Source organism: Neoarius graeffei, chromosome 7, assembly GCF_027579695.1.
Source record: "Neoarius graeffei isolate fNeoGra1 chromosome 7, fNeoGra1.pri, whole genome shotgun sequence".
Taxonomy (NCBI): domain Eukaryota; kingdom Metazoa; phylum Chordata; class Actinopteri; order Siluriformes; family Ariidae; genus Neoarius; species Neoarius graeffei.
This window is the reverse complement of record NC_083575.1, coordinates 48,686,003-48,709,150: the sequence shown is the minus strand read 5'-3', so window position 1 is coordinate 48,709,150 and position 23,148 is coordinate 48,686,003. Positions and strand designations below refer to the sequence as shown.

Genomic DNA, 23,148 nt, shown 5'->3' with positions numbered 1-23,148 from the left:
TATTCATAGCTCAGAGAAAAGGCGTTTATGACATTAAAACATTTTTTCAGTACTTCTCATTTTATAACATGCAGCTGGAACGGCTCAAGCCAGCAGCAGCCTGGTGAGGTGCTACTACTGTTAAGCATGGCAACACCACAATCAGAAAAGTCATCATTCCTCTGATCAGATGCTAAGAAAATATATTGCTTTCTGTAGTTTGAGTGTAACTTGATGTGTAATGCAGAATAGAAACACTGGCTTGTGGGATTTTAATTATGTGGATTTTCCAGTATACAGTAGTAATCACCATACAAGTCACTTATATATTTATTAGATTGTAAAAAGTACATTTTATTCATATATACACACACACACACACACACGTTTGTATATCATTCCTGTTGACTAAAGAATTACCTAAAATCCCTCCAATGCCACCTTAATTTCGGGTAGTGACTTATTTTGTACGACGAGACAGTGGTGTCCCAGTTTCACAAGTTAAAGCAACTGATTTCTGAATTATTCTGAACTTGAGCAGCAAAAGACTTCATCTTCTTCATCTTAATTACACCAACTTAACACACGTTATGTCCTATTCTCATAACTAGGCAATACTTGCTGTATTCAGGAACCTCATTTGAACCCAGTCAGCAAGAAATCCAGTAAGACCTGGGAAAAAAAAAAAAAAACTAGTCTTCTTGACACCTATTCTGGCATAACGTACAATAATGGAGAGCTCTTGAGGTTATAACTGATTTATTAAACAAAATGGATTTGTTTTTTACTAGATTTGTAGTTTAGATCCATTCCAAATAATTTTCTTTGTATACATGTTTGATAAGAAATGTGATCTTTCAACGAATTACACCAACATAAGAAATAGTAACACAATGTGACCCCAAAACTGAATTCCGTTCACAATCTATTTAAGACCCATCAGGACTAAAAACAAAATAAAACCTGGCATGCATATTTCCATGAACAGCATATTCACCCATTTAAACCACATCTGACAGGCTTGACTTAGGAACAAATCTGGAATGTTCTACTTACGTTCACTGAACAAGTGGATTTTACTCTGTATTTGGGTTAGATCTCGAGAGAATGCATATTCATTATATCTCATCAAAAAGACTACATTTTGACAGATATTTCCAAATAATGAAATGCAGGACAAATGATAATTTCAGAAAGTATCATGGTCAACGTAGAACACAAGATAATGTAATAGTCTAAGAAAGCAAATATGTATACAAATTATGTTTGTTTGTTATTATACAGTTTAAATTATATTGAGTGGCATGGAGCGTTAGTGCTAGATCGATCCATTTCTATGGTTCCATTTTCCTGCAGTCCTCGTAACCCAGAAATAATGCACTATTCAGTACAGATCATGCTGAATCGCAACAAAATAATTTACTGATATTCCAATAAATTTTAGGAGTAGTGTAAGACACTGTATCTTCAATATATTAAATCTGCACAAATGGGTAGAAATATAAACCTGAATCTGTCTCATACCTGGTCCCATCACTGTAGGCCTGTCCATGTTCCAGTTGCACGCTGTTGATCTGAATAAATATTTGTGCAAAGTGGATTAACGAAGGCTTGCATGATCAACAGCACTGGGTGTAATATACCTTAGCATGGACATGTTTTATGTGGGGAAATAAAGAGCATGTTATTTGCACTCGCTCTCTCTTTTACTCTCCATCACCGTTTCCAGGTCCTGGCCTTATGTATTCGTTTGTGCCGATTGTGAGGAAAGTCAGAGCACATTAATGCAGAGAGAGAACAGCAGTGCGAGAGGGTCTCCAATCCTCCAATGTCCTCTTCTAGATGCTCAAGGACAATCGTGCATGTTCTATTTGACCTCTGAGGTGTCAGCAGGTTCAGTTGGACGAGGCGCTGGAAGCAGGGGTACAGGCGATGTGGCTTCTATGAGGGCAGGATTTAGAATGATTGGCAGCGTCATGGGGGGCACGCCCACCTGCAGTGGAGAGGCTAGGGGCTGGAGTATTAGAGGAGACTGACTAAGAGTGGGTGGGGAGTCAGATGAGCTCTTAACTGGAGTGGGCATTGGAGGAGTGGAGGGGGGCACTGGAGATGATCTATCATTTCCTGTTGGAGTTAGAAAGAAAAGATCAGGTAAGCATGGTGGTAGGAACGGTACATTTTTCACTCACTGTCTCGTTAACATGCATGGTACTTCTGTATGTATGGAGTAGTACGCATTGTTCCACGCTCACCATTGGCACTGTGCGTTTGTATGTCCTGAGGAGATGCAGGCCTGCTGGGGGTCTTTGGCTCTGTGTGGGTAGTTGGCACTGGTGCAGGGGAAGGCACAGGAGGGGAGGGTGCAGAAATGGGAACAGAAGCAGGTTCGACAGGAACACTAGGGACAGGTTCTGCACACAGTCATGGTACACCGATAATTAATAAGGGACTATTACAGACAGAAAGATTCAAGGTTTGAAAACCTGAAATCATATGTACTCTGAAGTCAAAGCGTGTTCTAGACCGTACAGTGAAACATTAAAATGTCTGCATTGTGATACCTGGCATAACAGCTTGTTTGAAAAGTTCCTCTCGGAGGTGGGGCAGGAAGCAGTCAATCCTCTCCCACGTGATCTCCCACAAATCAGAGTAACCTGTACGCGAGTCTGCACTGTGGAAGATCCCAGCTGTATCCATTACTAGCAGCATGTTCTTCAGAGACTCGGGGATCGCCTCCAACTATGTATACACATTAATTACAGCGTTTTATTTAATGTTAATAACTAATCGGACTAACCAATTATCCAAACGTAAATATTGGAAATTGTGACGGTATTGATTATTTGGTTTACTATTTAAAAATAATAATAATTTTCAATTAATACAAGTGCTGCTTTGTCAATACTACTTATGGTGTATTAATGCTCATGTTAAATAATGCCTTAAATAATGCCCACAATACAACCCCAATTCCAAAAAAGCTGGGACAAAGTACAAATTGTAAATAAAAACGGAATCCAATGATGTGGAAGTTTCAAAATTCCATATTTTATTCAGAATAGAACATAGATTACATATCAAATGTTTAAACTGAGAAAATGTATCATTTAAAGAGAAAAATTAGGTGATTTTAAATTTCATGACAACAACACATCTCAAAAAAAGTTGGGACAAGGCCATGTTTACCACTGTGAGACATCCCCTTTTCTCTTTACAACAGTCTGTAAACGTCTGGGGACTGAGGAGACAAGTTGCTTGAGTTTAGGGCTAGGAATGTTAACCCATTCTTGTCCAATGTAGGATTCTAGTTGCTCAACTGTCTTAGGTCTTTTTTGTCGTATCTTCCGTTTTATGATGCGCCAAATGTTTTCTATGGGTGAAAGATCTGGACTGCAGGCTGGCCAGTTCAGTACCCGGACCCTTCTTCTACGCAGCCATGATGCTGTAATTGATGCAGTATGTGGTTTGGCAGTGTCATGTTGGAAAATGCAAGGTCTTCCCTGAAAGAGACGTCGTCTGGATGGGAGCATATGTTGCTCTAGAACCTGGATATACCTTTCAGCATTGATGGTGTCTTTCCAGATGTGTAAGCTGCCCATGCGACACGCACTAATGCAACCCCATACCATCAGAGATGCAGGCTTCTGAACTGAGCGCTGATAACAACTTGGGTCGTCCTTCTCCTCTTTAGTCCGAATGACACGGCGTCCCTGATTTCCATAAAGAACTTCAAATTTTGATTCTTCTGACCACAGAACAGTTTTCCACTTTGCCACAGTCCATTTTAAATGAGCCTTGGCCCAGAGAAGACGTCTGCGCTTCTGGATCATGTTTAGATACAGCTTCTTCTTTGAACTATAGAGTTTTAGCTGGCAACGGCGGATGGCATGGTGAATTGTGTTCACAGATAATGTTCTCTGGAAATATTCCTGAGCCCATCTTGTGATTTCCAATACAGAAGCATGCCTGTATGTGATGCAGTGCCGTCTAAGGGCCCGAAGATCACGGGCACCCAGTATGGTTTTCCGGCCTTGACCCTTACGCACAGAGATTCTTCCAGATTCTCTGAATCTTTTGATGATATTATGCACTGTAGATGATGATATGTTCAAACTCTTTGCAATTTTACACTGTCGAACTCCTTTCTGATATTGCTCCACTATTTGTCGGTGCAGAATTAGGGGGATTGGTGATCCTCTTCCCATCTTTACTTCTGAGAGCCGCTGCCACTCCAAGATGCTCTTTTTATACCCAGTCATGTTAATGACCTATTGCCAATTGACCTAATGAGTTGCAATTTGGTCCTCCAGCTGTTCCTTTTTTGGACCTTTAACTTTTCCAGCCTCTTATTGCCCCTGTCCCAACTTTTTTGAGATGTGTTGCTGTCATGAAATTTCAAATGAACCAATATTTGGCATGAAATTTCAAAATGTCTCACTTTCGACATTTGATATGTTGTCTATGTTCTATTGTGAATACAATATCAGTTTTTGAGATTTGTAAATTATTGCATTCCGTTTTTATTTACAATTTGTACTTTGTCCCAACTTTTTTGGAATCGGGGTTGTACAATACAGTGCTTGACCAACCACAGTACTAACAAGACAGGATTAAGCAAGACTATAAAAACAGGGGGCTCTGAAATACTATCTTCCTCTCCTTTCCAATTTATACAAACGATGTATAAAATAAACACTTTGTGTGCAACGAAGCAATGTATATATCGTTTATTTTCTCTAAGAAAAAAAAAAAAAAGAAGGTAGGGGTGATTCTTGAACTCTGTGCTACTTTTTGCCCAGAAACATGGCACAGCCAAAATTAATCCTGTGCTGTTACATCACAGACACTGCATTTGGAGTGAAAACACAGACTGTCATCGTCCAGTTACTTTCTGGCTTTATTGTGTGCATAATATCATCATCATCAAAAACTATGAATATTACTGAGAGTGATTCTCACCAGGAGGTCACTGGAGCCAGCATGCATGTACTTGTCCATGAAGTCTAGGATGGTAAGCCAGAGAGCAGCGAACGTAGGCAGAGAAAGCAGTGGTGAAAGATGCTGGAGGAACACCTGAGGAGGCCAATGCACCAGATACCATTTAGCAGTTTCAAGCAGAAAACAAACTCGTTTTCTATTTACAGTTATGTTTCACAAAAACACTCAATCTAACAGACCTTTGAGAGCAGTGTGCAGGCCCTCATCCTGGTTTCCTCCATGCCCCCGACATCTGCTGGGCTGATGTTGTCCAAGAGCTTAGTCAGCAGCGGAAACAGGACCTGAGATAAAAAGGGGTTAAGCTCCGAGTCAGCAAAAATGGGTGTTTGACTTGTATTTAACTACTAGGGTCATGTGGGATTGTCTCACCTTGTTGAAACAGGATTCCCACTCCACAGCATCCAGTGTTTGAAGATCATGTACAAGTAGCGCCCTCTGGAGGTAAGTGAGAGCCTGCATCCGAACCTGCCTCCGAGCATCACAGCACAGCCAGGCCATACCTACAGGGGGTCATGTCAGTCTTTTATTCTGTGTATGCTGCAGGCTGTCACATATGTGCATCGCAGTGAAATATTAAACCCATGAACTAAAAAGTGCTTCCTAAATGTGCTTCACTCATATACCCAATTCATTAATTTGTATTTGGGTCAAATTTATTAACATAATTGTCAACATAACTGTCTTTAAAAAAAAAAAAACCCACACAACCATCAACAGTCCTCTAAAACAAAATAAAAATGATGTTCGATCTCAGCTGGCCATGTCACAAATTAAGCTTCACAGCTCTGAAACCTCTAATCTGCATATTCGTATACTAGGATGTGGTAATTGGAAACTGGAGAAGAAACTGCATGCTCAACACTTTAGGGTTTCTAAAGGGCATAGGGTAACAGTATAGAGATGTTCCTATACCATTTTAATTTCTGGTATCAATCAATCAATAAATAAATAAATGAAATGGTTAAATGGCTCAAACGTACAATAATTATTTAAAATTACAGTTCATGCATACTTTAAGACTTTTCTGTCTGCATTTAAGGGTGCATTCAGACCAGGATAGTTTGATAGTTCACTTGCTTTGGTCCGAACCAAATGTTTTTTTTATTTTTTCATTTTGGTGCGGTTCGCTTTCACACTGTACATTTTAGTAAGCGGACCAAAATCTGGTCAACAAAGCCACGCGCCCTGAGGTCGTTCAGCTATTGGTCAGAGACGAGGCGCGCACAAAGCGTTAAGTTCAAAAGTAGTCACGGAGGATAGTGCTGATGAGCGCACATCATGTTGTGACAGTTCTGGCTCTTCACGCAAGTCGCTAGTACCGCCACTTTTTGAAAGAATGTCCCTGATTTTAATGTAGGTCTGACGGAGTTTCTTCACTTTTAGCCGACATTGTTCAGGGGAGCGCGTGAACCCCTTCTTCATTTTCTCACTGAATACAGCAAACACGTCGGCATTTTTGTGTGTTCTCTCCAAAAGCTCAGATATGTGGACATCTGCCCATATATCCACAAGGGTACGCGTTTCTTCCTCGGCCCACGTTTGCCCCCTACTCATTTTTTGTACTCTGTAGTCTAGCCTACCACTGGTCTGAATGACTGAACGACTGTTGTAAGGTTCCCTTGACAACCGAAACAGTGTTTGCACTTTGCGGTGGAGTGTCAAGACTCTGTTTCCCATAATGCTCGACAAACGACGGAAGCTCCCGAGGTACAAAAAAGCAAAACTGTCGGATTAGGTCCGGTCTGCTTTCACACCTCCAAAAGGTCCGCACCAGGGTTCCTTTGGTCCGGACCGAGTCCGACCTTGCAGCTCGGTCTCGGTCCGCTTGTTTGGTCCGGACCAGAGTTCGGTGGTTTGTATTCAGACCAACCCAAAAGGTCCGGACCAAGGGAAATTTGGTTCGTTTGGTCCGGACCAAACGACGTAGGTGTGAATACACCCTAAATCTGTCAGATGAATGGACAAAAAAAAAAAAAAAGGAAGCTGCTTCAGCACTGAACAGGAAGAGCACAAAGTAATTTACTACAGTAAAAACTTCATGTGAGACTGGATGACATGGGAGATTCATAATACAGTGAAAGAAACTAATAAAATCTTGGTTTTATGAGACTGTTGCAAGTCTGACCTTGTAGCAAAGGACACCAGCAGCTTGACCACAATGTCTGAGAGTCAGCTTCAATCTTCTTTCCACTGGCCTCCAGATGGCGCTGTTCTTCAGCCCATGAGCTATAGATACTGGCTGCCCGAGTGTGCAGTGTGTGCATCAGATCTAATAACTAGAGGGCAAGCACTGCATTAACCGCACAGTATAATGAACTAATTCACTTGGCTTTTCCATCAATAATATGTGACCAAAACATCTCTAGGAAATAGCAAAATATACAGATCAACTTATCTGTTGCTCAGCATGCCTATTTGTTTATCTAAATGGGTAAATAAGATGCAATGAACAGTGTGGAACAAAGGCAGGGGCAGGAATAAGGACAAGCGTAATATACCGAAGGAAATCTTGGTGGTGAAGAGGTCTAAATGAACTGTAATCTGTGTATTATATTTCTGTAAATTCATTGAATAGAGTCATTCATTAAGTATTCAAAATAAAAATACAACAAAAAGCTTAGAGGATGCATCACCAGTGATTATACCCATAAATCTGAGCTGCAATGGAAAAAAACAACAAAAGCAACACTCCTGCCCCATAGGACCTCACCATCACAGAACTCTACAGCAGCAGCAGCAGGCAGGCATGTACACAGTAAAGGTAGTAGGGAAAGGGCTGCGGTACTTACGTCCTGACTAACCTGTAAAGACACCGTATGGTAGCTGGCTGGCACCCCCTCATCCTCCTCATCACTGTGGGAACGGGAGGGTCGCTGACTGGCGGGTTTAGCTCGTCGGGAAACACCCTCCTTCTCTCGTGGCTTCTTTCGTAGCCGGCCAGCTTTCGAGTCATATTTGTGGTTCTTTTTTTTCTCATGGGTGCGATAACCTGTCAAAGCCGCAGGAATGTAGGGAAAGAGAAAAAAATAAATAGTTAGACCTTGTTTTAAACCTTGTTTTGTCAACTTGTCTACCAGTCCTTCCTGTCTTTTCAATAATTTGACAGAGTAACATCTTTTATCTTTCAACGGCAATGCACGTCAGTAACAACATAGATGCCTTAGAAATACATCAAAACATATTTTTCTTTCCGTTTCCTGATGTGCAGAAGACAAAGAACAATTATACTGCATGTTTCTAGCACGGTTTCCATTAGCTTTTTACATGTTGGAACTATTCACTTTGATCAAGCTGCTTTCATACTGAGCTTGTAAGCTCTGTTGACAGCAGGTATCTACAAAAGTGCACGGACCCCTCTGATGAATAAGCAGCCCAGGTCGAATCACAGAGCCAAGAAAAGTGCTGAATGTCTTAACTAAGCTTGCTGAAGAAAGCTGGATTGAAAAACTGAGGGATAAACAGAGAGCGTGTATATAAGTCACGCAGTTAGATTGCCCCGAGTTAAATGACTCACCCTTAGAGCACAGCTTAAGATACCGAACCAAAGCGCTTCCAGGCACTGACACATCCAATTACAGTGCTATGGAACCGACCCACACAAAGACTTCTTAATCTCAAAGGAGTCAATCTGCACATATGAAGTCTGAAAAGGAGTCAGTCTACACACACACAGCTTGCTATAGTGGTTTGTTAAAGCGTCAACCCGAGGAAACAGAATTATGTCGTCAGTTCAGAGTAAGCCAGTACTAGATTTTTTACTTATAGTGTTGTGTTATTCCCACTAAGATTTCTCTCAAGCAAGGGCATCAAATCCCCTGAAGCAGCATATTTTAGTGTGACCTAAAAGCGGTGGAATGAAGGCGCAGGCATCTCTTTTTTAAAAAAAAAAACCACCCACACTTAGGATACAAAGACAACTTGCGTTTTGATTTCTATATCTTGGCTAAATAGCTAGCATTGATGTGACTTACAGTGCTGACATGTAGGCAATCACAGACACAATGACCACCTTGTCTTAGGAGTGTGACAATAATAACAGAGATGTACTTAAATGCACTAACCTCCATTAAGACTGGCTTCCACAAACACTCGAATGGCTTTCACGCAGAGCTCAAAGTTCTCAGGTGTGACATGTGCAGCATCGCGTACAATAAAAGAGAGCGACTCCACACACTTGATCAGGGACTTGGTATCATGCAGACCCATGTCCTGACCCAAGGTTAAACTGTACTGGTTAAAAAGAGGAGTCTGATGTTTAGAGTCTGGAGCAAGTGGTGCCTTACTGCTGTCCAGGTCTTCCTTACCAACCTATCAAAAGACACAAAACACATAGTATACCAAGTGTCAGTGACATTAACTCACATTGTCTCATGAGACAAAACTAATCTGCAGTAATCACATTAAGTGTGGCAATTTATTTTATTCCTCCTATTATGTTTTATTCTCCAGCACAATAGTTCACCCCTCGGCCTTTGGGTTGTGGCAGAATTTATGATTTTGTATTGCCACATTTATGTCTGTCAATGTTCCGTCACAACAATCTGTAACATGCTCTAATTACAGTCCCTGCCAAAAGTTCTGGAACAGCAAGGCCAATGCTTATGTTTGTGTTATACACTAAAGGCAGCAGTGTTTGAGGTCAAAAACTGAACACGAGATGACTGATCAGAAAATCAGCTTTCATTTCCTGATCTTTACATCTAGATTTGTTAAACAACTTGGAACAAGTCACCTCTGATGGCAGACTACTGAATTTTTTTAGGTGAGCAAAAAGTATAGGACGGCAGCACGGTGGTGTAGTGGTTAGCGCTGTCGCCTCACAGCAAGGAGGTCCGGGTTCGAGCCCCGTGGCCGGCGAGGGCCTTTCTGTGTGGAGTTTGCATGTTCTCCCCGTGTCCGCGTGGGTTTCCTCCGGGTGCTCTGGTTTCCCCCACAGTCCAAAGACATGCAGGTTAGGTTAACTGGTGACTCTAAATTGACCGTAGGTGTGAATGTGAGTGTGAATGGTTGTCTATGTGTCAGCCCTGTGATGACCTGGCGACTTGTCCAGGGTGTACCCCGCCTTTCGCCCGTAGTCAGCTGGGATAGGCTCCAGCTTGCCTGCGACCCTGTAGAAGGATAAAGCGGCTAGAGATAACGAGATGAGAAAAAGTATAGGAACAGCTAGTCTTAAATTCAAAACCACAACATTTGGCTGCCTATCCCTTCCTTGCAGTAACTGCATCAAGCTAATGACCCACTGACATCCCCAAACTGTTGCATTTTTTCTGATGCTTTTCCAGGCTTATACTACAGCTTTTCAGTTGTTTGTTTTGGGGGTTTCTCTCTTCAGTCTTCTCATCAAGAGATGAAATACATGCTCTACTGTGTTAAGGTCTGGTGATTGCCTTGGTTAGTGTAAAACCTTCCACTTTTGTCCATGGATAAAATCCTTTGTTGTGTTGGCAGTGTGTTTTGGGTCATTGTCTTGCTGCATGATGAAAGTCCTCCCAATTAGATTGGATGTGTTTCTTTGTACACTGGCAGACAGAATGTTTGTGTGGACTTGTGGATTCATTCTGCTACCATCATGAGTTACATCATCAATAAAGATTAGTGAACCTCTGCCAGGAGCAGCCATGCAAGCCCAAGCCATGATGCTACATCCACCATGCTTGAACGAGGAGTTTGTGTGTTGGATCATAAGCGGATCCTTACTTTCTCCACACTTTGGCTTTTCCAGGACTTTACTAGAGGTAAATCTTGTTCCACAACTTTTTTTGGCTCTTCAGGATCTTGTGGCACAGCTTTTAACTTTCTGCTCTCCAAGTCTTCTTTGAACAGTGGATTGTGATATCGTCACTGCCATGTGGAGGTCGTTGGTGATTTCACTGACTGTTGTTTTAGGTTTCTCTTCACATCTCACATAATGTTTCCAACATCAGCTGATGTTTTCCTTGACTGACCTGTTCAGTGTCTGGTTTTTGGTACATCAGTGGTTTCTTTCTTTTCCTGGATATTCCAGATTGTTATACTGACTATATCCAATGTTTGTGCAACAGCCATCATCAATTTTCACTCTTTTTTAAGTTTCAAAATGGTTTGCTTTTCTGCCAAAGAGAGCTCTCTGGTCTTCATTTTGGTTTATCCTTTTTAACAAATGCAGTTTTCTTCACAGGCAAAAACCCAAGGCTCAAACCAAGAGTAGACATTCAGAAGTATTAATTGCTTAAACAAACAGGGCACCATGAAACATCCTTCAGTCACATGTTCCAATATTTTTGGTCACTTGAAAAATGTGGGTTCAGACAAAAGGTGCCATATTCTAAGCTGTTTTAACACATCTAGAAAGCTGAAATTCTTCTCATGTTCATCATCTGATCGCAAACCCAAATGTGTTCAACGTATAGCAAAAGCATTGGCTTTGCTGTTCCAATACTTCTGAAGGGGACTGCAGTTGTTTCCTTTAGTCACTGGGAGCACCCAATCCTATAAAATCACACTACTAGACAGTGTTCAATTATTTCAGTTCTACTGAAAATACTGATTAGGAGCATGAAATGCAAAAGGTGAAACTGTTTCCTGTTTCCGGGGGGGATAGTACATATTTTTTATATGTAAAACAAACTTTGTACATAGTGTGCAGCAAGCACTTTAGATTTCACAGCTATGAGATATCTGCAAGAATTGTCAGGTTATGTATTAAAGTAGTTTCCTTAAAAAAAATGGCCAAGGGGAGTTTTGAAATGTAAACCATATTCAAGGCACATCATGAACAAAGCATCTGGCACAAATCCCACAAAAAATTACAATTCAAAACTGAAATGGATATCTACATTGTATATAATGTAGAAACTATGCAGAACAAGAAGTGGGTAGTGTTTTTCTATACTCACCACTAGCCAACCCACTTCAACTTCAGTGGCAGAGCGGGGCATTCTGGCCTTGCTGTGTTCAGTGTACACCTCAGAGTCAGAGGTATAGCCTCGGTCCAAAGTAACTTCACTCTGGTGGTATGAGCTCACTTCACTGTCAGACTGAGCACCTAGAGGACCCCATGCATTTAATATTCAGTTATCACCACAACATATCAACTTTTGATCAAACTCAGTGTCAGGCACCTTGCACATTAGGATATGTATAGATCTCTAGCAATGTAGAGAACATACTCTACCTGTGTCACTGTCAGGGCTGCTGCTGGTGACCTGCAGTGCAGTTGGAGGTTTGACTCCAGCACCGATGCACTCCAACAGTGTAAAAAGAGTGTACCAGTCATCAGTGCAGTGGATGTTAGCAGCATTGGTTTTGAGCAGTTCGTGTAGACCATAGGCAACCTCTCGACTCACTCTGGACAACACGTGAGGCTTCATCATCAGGAGCAGACGCAAAGAGAGCAGTACCTGTGCAAGAAGCGAATAGGGAATAGTAGTTTATGGTATAGCGTGCAGTGAACATCACTGCATACTAGTCGCTGGCAGACACTAATGAATCTGGAATGCTCAAAGCGCTTTTTTATTTATTTCTTAAGAGAATAGGAAAGAGGAATTCAGTGAAAAGTAATTTGCAAAGAAGCAAAAAACCCCAAATTGGTTAAACCAGATTACATTGCAAGGACGTTTTATAAATGGGTCATGAGGTTTCATTAGTGTGCAGGAATATAAAAATGGCAAACACTATAGTCTGTATAGTGTGGTTTGAAACAAAGTATGTGTATGGTAGCTCGACGGCAACTAACGCTAGCCCTCTGGGGTCTGAGGGTATTTTCTGGCACTCTAATGATTTTAGCATGCTCTGATTTTGCTGTCAATTTCAACAAATCTAAGCAGTATTTTCAAAAAGTCATATGACTTTTTTGTATTCAGCACAAGTTCAGCTACAATAATATCTATATAGTATGTGTCATGATTGTACTTTTTTTTTTTAAATGTAAAAAGCAGTTTTAGAACTGTGTTGGAATGTGCGAAAAAGCATGACCTTATACATTGTGACAAACAGTTTTGGTTATTTGAGGTGATTCTGTTCAGTGTTAGGAATGTATCAAGCACAAAAACTTACATCTGCTCCATTGATTCAGACAATTAACTGGCCATCAAAAAATGTACATGTCATATTGCTTTGGGATAAAGGGTCGGCAGTGAGAGGGGTATTCAATGAGAAGGGTAAAAACTTCCATTCCATTCACTGAGAAGAGTGAAAACCCCTCCCATTGCCATTTCTTAATCCCATCAGGTCAAGTGAGCAATCTAGCCACTGGGGGTGCATAAGTGTACTCTTGGTGCAGGTCCCAAGCCCGGATAAATTGGAGAGGGTTGCGTCAGGAAGGGCATCCGGCGTAAAACTGTGCCAAATCTAACATACGGAATGAAAAGAAAATAAGCTAAGAGAGATGAGACTGAGATGGTATGGGCACATCCTGAGAAGAGATGCAGAGCATGTTGGAAGGAGAATGTTGAGGATGGAGCTGCCAGGCACACGAAAACAAGGAAGGCCAAAGAGGAGATACATGGATGTGGTGAGAGGACATGAAAGTGGCAGGTGTGGTAGAGAAGGATGCGGAAGACAGGGAGCAATGGAGACGAAAGATCCGCTGTGGCGACCCCTAATCAGGAGCAGCCAAAAGATGATGATGATCAGGTCAAGTGAGCAAAACATTCCATCACAATGGGTAAGGTAATGTTTTTCCACACATTCCAACACAGTTCTAAAACTGCTTTTTACAACATTTTCATTTATCTTTTTTTCTTTTTAAAGTACAAATTATGATATACATATTACATAAATATTATTGTAGCCAAACTTGGGCTGAATAGGAAAAAAAAGTAATATGACTGAAAATACTGCATAGATTTGTTGAAATTGACATCACAGCATGCCAAAATCACTAGAGTGCCAGAAAAAAAAAATGAAGGCGAGAGCAAACAAATGCCGTTGCATGTTATGTTTACTCAAGCACTCAAAGATTACACAGGAAATTTGCCCAAGTAAAATTTACTCAAATTGAAGAAAACTTTACGCCAGATAACATTTGGTCTCTCTCCAAAAAGAGAGAAAGCTACTCTTTTGATAGAGCTGTTTTTCCAGAGTCAATTCTCCTCAATTCAATGTTAAATATTTTACTCTTTGTGGTGGTATTTGACTATTCATTGGGTCTTGAAATTAACTGTTGTACTATTTTACTCAGTTCAGAGCTACAACCAATTCTGTTACACAATTGCTCTGTAATTTTGCTCCCACTTCAACTCCAAATTTTACTCTCCAACCTCAAAATAGAGCAAAATTAACTATTTTTGAAAGAAAAAAAGAAAAAAAAAAACCAAAAACACTTAACTCTGGAAAAATTGCTTAGTAATTTTCTCCTGTGTATGCACAACAGCACACGCACATCAACCGATTTGTTCATAATAAACAGAAGAAATATTTACACTTGCGTTGATCTTTGGCTGGATCAAGTCAAAGTAAAAAAAAAAAATGGGAAGGGGTGTCTCAAGATTGAACTGACTCGCTGTCCTGAATTATCCGAAGCGCCTCCTGAGCATAAAATCACTGTTCCATCTCGCAACAAGTGTTCCCTCCAAACAGGTCTCCTAAATTATCTCATTCTCATCTCATTATCTCTAGCCGCTTTATCCTTCTACAGGGTCGCAGGCAAGCTGGAGCCTATCCCAGCTGACTACGGGCGAAAGGCGGGGTACACCCTGGACAAGTCGCCAGGTCATCACAGGGCTGACACACAAACACAGACAACCATTCACACTCACATTCACACCTACGGTCAATTTAGAGTCACCAGTTAACCTAACCTGCATGTCTTTGGACTGTGGGGGAAACCGGAGCACCCGGAGGAAACCCACGCGGACACGGGGAGAACATGCAAACTCCGCACAGAAAGGCCCTCGCCGGCCCCGGGGCTCGAACCCAGGACCTTCTTGCTGTGAGGCAACAGCGCTAACCACTACACCACCGTGCCGCCCCTCCTAAATTATGGCTGATATATTAATTTTATCCTGTTACTATGTGAATAGTCTTTTATGAACACAAGTGCGCGCTCAGCACTCCGACTCCGGTGTGACTGAGTAAGGTGACAAGTTTTACGTTTCATCTAAATTTAGGTAATTTAAAAAATATATATAATACTATTAGGCAGTGGGCACAAAGTGTCAAGTATAAAGTTTAATATGTTTATCATGCTTGTATGATAAAAAGTCGAATATATTTATGTAAAAATACATGACCTACTCATTCTAAACCTCCCAAGCTTCGCCAGTGAAGCTCTTGACCCCAGAGGGCTCGCTTCAGTTTTATGCATGTCCCTGCCTTGTCTGAATGACCATGTATTATCCAGTATGTGTGTGTATGTGAAACTTGATGTTGAATGTTTTCTATTCAACTGCATTTGAAAAAAAAAAAAATTAAAAGAGAGACAAATGATTAAGAAATATTTTAAATTTTTGGCTACAGACAATGTAAATTTGAGGTACACATTAAGGTCTTCAATTTTTAAAATGGTACTTCATAGATATTCAGACATTAAGAACCCACAGATACCCTGTCCAGAGTATTATACGATTGTGTGCGTTTATGTGATAGATACAGGTATGTATGCAGTAATTTTGCAGATAAGTTGGGATATACCTGTGAGCTGATGTCCTCTCGGCGCAGCAAGCGTATAGCAAGCCTCAACAGTCCCACTACAGCTCTTTCCACCAGGAAGCAGCTCTCATTGGCATGCACACACAGGTGATACAAACGGGCACGCACGGTCTGCCACAAACACGACACCCGGTCCCTGCAGGTACCCAGACAACATCAGACACAAGAAAAGTCATTAATTCTTTGCAATGCTTTAATTATATGCAGTAACTTCATAGGAACTAAGGCAATTCTTCATTAATCTCTTGGGAGTAATGGTGATGATACACGGGGCAACTTTTTGGGCAATGTTGCCGAGCAATGTTGCTGGGCAATTGCGTTTTGACTCTTTTCTATTGAGATTGGGCAACATTGTTTCTTTCTGAATGGTTTTGATAATCTCTGGCAACTTTTTGAGATAAGCCAATCAGAACGCGAGTATCGAGTCATGTGACCTCCGGTGAGGTTCGGATCAGAAATTTCAAACAAATATGGCGGCCACTCAGTGTCAGTGGAGTGAAGAGATGGAGAGACTCCTCATCTGTTTTTACACCAGTAAGTTGTTATTTTAATATTCTATATGGAGGAATTTACCTCACCAAAGCTCTAAAAAACAACAGACAGCTTGATTAAATGGTCACAGCAAAAATTAAGACATTGATTTTTTTTAGCTAACTGTAAACTGCCGTTGCTAACCGTTGTTGCCCATTGTTAGTTGCCCTGAAAAGTTGCCCTGTGTCTCACCTAGTTGCCCGTTGCCAGCAACATTGCTCGGCAACACTGCCCAAAAAGTTGCCCCGTGTATCATCACCATTACAGTCAGAGAGAGCGCACGTCTGTGTAAGAACATTTCCTTGAATATTTCAATTGTACCTATTCTCTAGAACAATACGCAGAAGCATCTCGAGACAGAAAGCAGCATCTTCTTCATCATAGGTCTCTTCATCAGGCGTCACAGAGATGAGAGCCTGCAACATATTGTTAATCTATTATAAACAAATTACTATAAACAATCTCTGAGAAACTACAGTATACTGGATTTAATCTTTCAATTTCACACGCCGATTGAGAAAGTTAATGTAAGCAGAAAGTGGAAATGCTTAACCTTCATAAGCTCCTGCAGAGATTCCAGCTGCAGGAACTTGCTTTCTGTGATCAGTTTCTCAGGGTCGCAATGCTGTCAGAAGGAAAAAAGTGAAAGAAAAAAAAAAAAAAAAATCAGGCCCTGATTGTGAAAATAAGGGGGGGGGGCACAAACAAAGGGGAGATATTCTGTATCTACAATGCACATATACCTTTATACAGAGCAGGGCAGCCTGTTTGGCCTCCTGATTCTCAGTAGATGGGCCTCGCTGTCCGGACTGCTCCGCTCCACCACTCAGCGTCAACCAGTTAACAAAGCTCAACACAGCCGACTCTCCTCTGAGAAATAAACAATCTTTAGTAAGCTTATTAATGCTGTGAAACTTCAGTTATCAATCAACAAGACAGTATGTTGTAATTTAATATTATTTCTCAAACATAACATGTAGTACTGAGATTTAAAAAAAAAAAAAAACCCAAAGTGATTCCAAATTTCACTTTATTTCACAGTTTTGCTTGTAAATAGACCAAAATATTTTATGATCATTAAAACATAGTGCCAAGTCCTCATTGTTTATTTCATAAGGACTTTGTATGAAAACCATTAACAGGGATGTGAAATAAATTTACCTGTTTGCTGGCGTCTCCTCACGCTGTAGAGAAATCTTTCCATTAGGCTCTACAAAATCCTCAACCTTTGAAGAAAGCAGGAAACAGGAGATTATTACTCTTTAAACAAGCTCTACTTTTCAATGTATATTAAATCTACCTTCCTGTCATTTGATACTGGAGCAACAAACTACACATTTTTTTTATATACAGGGCTCGAAATTTGCGGTGGTCCGGTTGCCCGAGGCGACTTAATTTGTCATTTGGCGGGTAATTCCTGTCACTAGCCAGCCCGGCTGGCTAGTTGACAATGAAAAATGTAAATGAAGCAAAGATTCAGACGAGGGCTGTGCGATATATGTCCGAAAATTCTGTGAGAGATACATATAATTATTATATCGTAACTATCGAGTATTTTATGGTCATCTGCCGACTTGCGTTTGTTGCGCTTGTTTAAAACCTTTTCCAGTGGTTTTCTCCCTGTCCCTCAGGCAGTAACATGAGAGGCTGCCTAAGGGTTTAAAAAAAAAAAAAAAAAAACCTCACACTCGCCAACCAGTCCTGGGCGACATCTCGGTGCTGAAAGGATCTTGCGGGAAGATTTCCTAGTTTCGGTTTACAGCGCTGACTCAGTTCGTGCAATCGCTGGTGTTGCATAGGCTACCGTGTAAGCTCTGTCAATTTCAGCGACAAATTAAAAATGGAAGCGGACGAATTGGTTCCTAAAAGAACTAGTAAGGGGTCAGTCATCTGGAATTTTTTGGGATATTGCGAGGAGGACGTGGAACAGCAAATGCCAGTTTGTAAAGTGTGCAATAAAAACAGTATCAAAATGCTCGGGTCTTGAAATAAATGCACATTAGTCATGAACAATGGTAACTACTCTCTTTTGTGTTATTTTTGAACAGAAGTAAAATTCATACATGAACAAATTTTGGCGAGTTGATTTTCTGTTTGGCTAGTTACTTTGGAAGGTAACTAGTCTGGCTGGCTGGCGAAAAAAATATATGAATTTCGAGCCCTGAGATATATATCCAAACAAAAATTGCTATTCCTTTTGCTGCATTTACACAGAGTTGACAGAATCCACGAGGATCCTTCTCTCACCTCTACCATGGATTTGGGTAAGAGCTCAGCCCTGAAGAGCTGCAGCATAGCATCCATGATATTCTTCCATCCCTCTCGCAAGATATCACCATGCCGATGGGCGAGGTGAAACGCAGTCTTTGCTGCTATCTGAGCCTTGGTGTTGCTGCCAAAAACTGTGGGCAGGTTTTCTACAGACTGACCACACAAAACATGCCGTCACAAATCCAGCAGACATGATCTCGAATCAAGAGATGACGCGTGATAGACTGGCATTATTCTTACCTCACTGTTGAGTGTGGTAAACTTGCAAAGGGAGATGATTAAATTGTCAAAAACATCACTAAAGCCATAGTGTGCAGAGATCATTGCACATTTTCTGGAAAGCGTAAAAATTTGAACGTTATTGTAAACATCACTAATAGTCCGGTATAATAAATTAGGTTTGAAGGTTCATTAATATTCTATAATGAGCCTTCTTTCATTCTATAACATATACCTGAAGCCTGCAATGGCTTTTTGGACAATGGTGTCCTCTAAGCTCTTGTCAAACACGTAGGAAAGGGCAGCGATTGTTGGGCCCCAGGTCATCGTGAACAGGTCGTGATCATAGCTGCCTGCAGGCACATGGAGGAAGATCCCCTCAGAAGTGGCCCCTCTGTGTAGCAACACACTCCACACATAGTTCTCCTTCACCAGGCCTTTCTGCTCATCAGGCATAACAATTTCTTCATTCCTACAGGACAAAAATCACACACACACCAGCAATTTAACTGGAAACACTCCCTGGCTAATGGTACACGAAAAGGTGTGAGTTAACAAAGACGATCTGAACTACAACAATTCCAGTAAGCACTACAGGCTTAAGTAACTAAATTATTTAAAATATATGTCTTTGCTGTCTTACTTGATGGCATTGTAGATATCTTCCAGCATGTCCTGATCAAAATCTGTACCACCATTCACACCTTTCAGATTTTTCTTGAATTGCTACATGGAAAAAGGAAAAAAAAAATAAAAGAAAAAGGAAGAAACAGATTAAAATTCCTTAATTCTTGCTAACTGCAGTAACATCTATCACCTTTCAAATCTAATAATGGGCCTTAGGGTTCCTGCTTATGCTGTCCCTTAAGTGTTAGAGTTGGGCAGGCTGGCCTAAAGCCAAACACAGCTCAAACAAACACACACATCCGCTGTTGAGTGACGGCGTTAGGCCACTGTTTTACTGCATGCCTTCTTAATGGCAGGTAAAACAAGGGAAAGCTAAGCTCCCTGGAGAGAGGGATGAACAGAAAGAGAAATAAACAGTGGAGTAAACAGGGAGAATGGGGGAAGTGCCAGCTGGGCCTATGTTGTTTCATACTGGAGCTTTGGTCCAGACATTTACTATAGCTGCCTCAGAGACGAGACAGCTGCACTCTCACACGTCAGCCAAACAGCACTGCGACCTCTCGGCTTCAAAAGCTCCACTTTCACTTAGAACTCTGCTCGGATACTTATCCCTGCAATGTGGGCAGATCCCAGGACTAACTTCCAAGAGATTGCAATGCATCTTATATCCTTTGCAGATGGATTTTCATAATTATTACGGTACTAAAATATTACCGACACGCCTGGCTAGAGAATAAGCCTCTTGCTTCATATACATTTAGCACGCTCAGGGTGTGTGTACACTAAAGCCTGGTCAAAGATGCCTCTGAGAGATACCCAAAAATGACATATGATTTTTTTTTTTTTACAACCGTTACAAGTTATATGCTGTCTACATGGTTTGCCCATCAAACGTAGGACAGGATAAGAAATATGAAGCACCCACAATTAAAAGCTCACATTTTGCCATCAATTCAAACAAAATTACAGCAATTGATGTCGTCAAGGATGTTCCTACATTGAATGCCGACAAAGAAACACACAGCAGTAATGCTGGGTAAGGTATAATTAGCAAAGCCACAAGTTTGTTTTGAAACAGCTTTGAAGACACGCCACTCGAATGGTGTAGTCAAGAATGACCTATTGCAAATAACGTTCACACAGTCTAGTAGCTCCACAGATGCATAAAATCTATTTACCTTCATCATTAAACCTACATGGCAAATATATGAACGTACAATTCTACAACCCCGATTCCAAAAAAGTCGGGACAAAGTACAAATTGTAAATAAAAACGGAATGCAATGATGTGGAAGTTTCAAAATTCCATTTTTTATTCAGAATAGAACATAGATGATATATCAAATGTTTAAACTGAGGAAATGTATCATTTAAAGAGAAAAATTAGGTGATTTTAAATTTTATGACAACACATTTCAAAAAAGTTGGGACAAGGCCATGTTTACCACTGTGAGACATCCCCTTTTCTCTTTACAACAGTCTGTAAACGTCTGGGGACTGAGGAGACAAGTTGCTCAAGTTTAGGGATAGGAATGTTAACCCATTCTTGTCTAATGTAGGATTCTAGTTGCTCAACTGTCTTAGGTCTTTTTTGTTATATCTTCCGTTTTATGATGTGCCAAATGTTTTCTATGGGTGAAAGATCTGGACTGCAGGCTGGCCAGTTCAGTACCCGGACCCTTCTTCTATGCAGCCATGATGCTGTAATTGATGCAGTATGTGGTTTGGCATTGTCATGTTGGAAAATGCAAGGTCTTCCCTGAAAGAGACATCGTCTGGATGGGAGCATATGTTGCTCTAGAACCTGGATATACCTTTCAGCATTGATGGTGTCTTTCCAGATGTGTAAGCTGCCCATGCCTCACGCACTAATGCAACCCCATACCATCAGAGATGCAGGCTTCTGAACTGAGCGCTGATAACAACTTGGGTTGTCCTTCTCCTCTTTAGTCCGAATGACACGGCGTCCCTGATTTCCATAAAGAACTTCAAATTTTGATTCGTCTGACCACAGAACAGTTTTCCACTTTGCCACAGTCCATTTTAAATGAGCCTTGGCCCAGAGAAGACATCTGCGCTTCTGGATCATGTTTAGATACGGCTTCTTCTTTGAACTATAGAGTTTTAGCTGGCAACGGCAGATGGCACGGTGAATTGTGCTCACAGATAATGTTCTCTGGAAATATTCCTGAGCCCATTTTGTGATTTCCAATACAGAAGCATGCCTGTATGTGATGCAGTGCCGTCTAAGGGCCCGAAGATCACGGGCATCCAGTATGGTTTTCCGGCCTTGACCCTTACGCACAGAGATTCTTCCAGATTCTCTGAATCTTTTGATGATATTATGCACTGTAGATGATGATATGTTCAAACTCTTTGCAATTTTACACTGTCGAACTCCTTTCTGATATTGCTCCACTATTTGTCGGCGCAGAATTAGGGGGATTGGTGATCCTCTTCCCATCTTTACTTCTGAGAGCCGCTGCCACTCCAAGATGTTCTTTTTATACCCAGTCATGTTAATGACCTATTGCCAATTGACCTAATGAGTTGCAATTTGGTCCTCCAGCTGTTCCTTTTTTGTACCTTTAACTTTTCCAGCCTCTTATTGCCCCTGTCCCAACTTTTTTGAGATGTGTTGCTGTCATGAAATTTCAAATGAGCCAATATTTGGCATGAAATTTCAAAATGTCTCACTTTCGACATTTGATATGTTGTCTATGTTCTATTGTGAATACAATATCAGTTTTTGAAATTTGTAAATTATTGCATTCCGTTTTTATTTACAATTTGTACTTTGTCCCAACTTTTTTGGAATCGGGGTTGTATAAAAAGCTATACAAGTGGTTTACTGACATTGAACATTCTTAAACGCTTCCTTAGAAATCTGTAACAGCAGTGTTCTGGAGATGCCAGACTCACCTCTACAGTCATGGGGATATTCTGCTTGCGAACATTGTGGTTGTGTTGATCCGTGTTCAACATGATGACCGCATAGGCCAAAGCAAAACCAGCATCGTTTGACAAGAAAGGATTCCCATTTACTTTCTGCACATGGAGAACAGAGCAATATACTTGGGCACAGAAAAGAAACATCTAATAAATCAGGTGAGAGTAGAAATAACTTTATAGATCACTTTGAATATAAATAGGTCCCAATAATTTCCCCGAGACCTGTTCCAGAGAGTTAATGAGTTCAAAGAGTCAATGCTTTCCTGATACAATAAGCTGATAAAATGGAAGGGTACAAACCTGTTGCATCTATTCTGCGTAAAATGAGCTCATATGCTTTTTTAGACCGAGACTAAAAAAAAACCTTACTTTGAATACTTTCCAGGTCACACAGAGAGAGCATCCAAGCTTATTTAAGGAGTGTGTTCTAAATGTTCTCTTTCTTTGGTTTAGCCTTGTCTCCTGCTGCAGGGCAGATCGATTGTGTCACACATCCTGCTGCAACATTTTCCTCGCCCCTGATTACCTGCATGACTAATGTGCCTGTCCTTTATCCCTACTGAGTTGCTGTTCCACAGTCACTAATTACCTGATGATAGGGCCAGTTGGTGGTAAGGATTGACTTAGCATGTGGTAATGGAAGAAGTGGTGTGTGTGTCCTAGTAATTGTGTGCAAGTGAGACAGCAGTCTACACTCTATTTACAGTGTGTGTGTGTGTGTGTGTGTGTGTGTGTTACTGTGTCCCTGCCAAGGTGAACGGGTGTATGGCAGCTGACTCACATGCCAGTTGTCAGTGAAGGTCTCCAAGAGCCGATGAATGACCGGCGCTTCTCCAGGAAGTCGGAAAGCCTCCAGATATAAACGCAGTGCCTCATCTATACGCAACCCTTGGAAAGCGAACGTGCTGGAAAGACAGACTGCATTACATATATACACTCACG

At 41.1% G+C, this 23,148-nt stretch overlaps 1 protein-coding gene across 3 annotated transcripts in view; it reads right to left on the bottom strand.

The window, feature by feature from the left end:
- Positions 1 to 217: 217 nt before the first annotated feature.
- The window catches only part of gbf1 (golgi brefeldin A resistant guanine nucleotide exchange factor 1), a 108,475-nt gene continuing 85,544 nt past the window's right edge, over positions 218 to 23,148 (bottom strand). Inside the window, exons 20-41 of one of the 3 annotated variants that reach the window (XM_060925861.1) lie at positions 22,988 to 23,111; positions 22,177 to 22,302; positions 19,271 to 19,353; positions 18,863 to 19,099; positions 18,649 to 18,742; positions 18,385 to 18,561; positions 17,299 to 17,363; positions 16,881 to 17,007; positions 16,691 to 16,762; positions 16,459 to 16,553; positions 15,589 to 15,742; positions 12,131 to 12,356; positions 11,853 to 12,001; positions 9,039 to 9,285; positions 7,767 to 7,966; positions 7,103 to 7,253; positions 5,347 to 5,477; positions 5,157 to 5,258; positions 4,939 to 5,052; positions 2,541 to 2,718; positions 2,232 to 2,390; positions 218 to 2,103 (exon numbers count right to left, since the gene is read on the bottom strand). In XM_060925861.1, the coding sequence (XP_060781844.1) occupies positions 1,847 to 2,103; positions 2,232 to 2,390; positions 2,541 to 2,718; positions 4,939 to 5,052; positions 5,157 to 5,258; positions 5,347 to 5,477; positions 7,103 to 7,253; positions 7,767 to 7,966; positions 9,039 to 9,285; positions 11,853 to 12,001; positions 12,131 to 12,356; positions 15,589 to 15,742; positions 16,459 to 16,553; positions 16,691 to 16,762; positions 16,881 to 17,007; positions 17,299 to 17,363; positions 18,385 to 18,561; positions 18,649 to 18,742; positions 18,863 to 19,099; positions 19,271 to 19,353; positions 22,177 to 22,302; positions 22,988 to 23,111 (3,268 nt within the window). In that variant the 3' untranslated portion in view covers positions 218 to 1,846. The remainder of the gene's footprint in view (positions 2,104 to 2,231; positions 2,391 to 2,540; positions 2,719 to 4,938; positions 5,053 to 5,156; positions 5,259 to 5,346; positions 5,478 to 7,102; positions 7,254 to 7,766; positions 7,967 to 9,038; positions 9,286 to 11,852; positions 12,002 to 12,130; positions 12,357 to 15,588; positions 15,743 to 16,458; positions 16,554 to 16,690; positions 16,763 to 16,880; positions 17,008 to 17,298; positions 17,364 to 18,384; positions 18,562 to 18,648; positions 18,743 to 18,862; positions 19,100 to 19,270; positions 19,354 to 22,176; positions 22,303 to 22,987; positions 23,112 to 23,148) is intronic. The other 2 variants (XM_060925862.1, XM_060925860.1) reach the window with 2 other exon arrangements.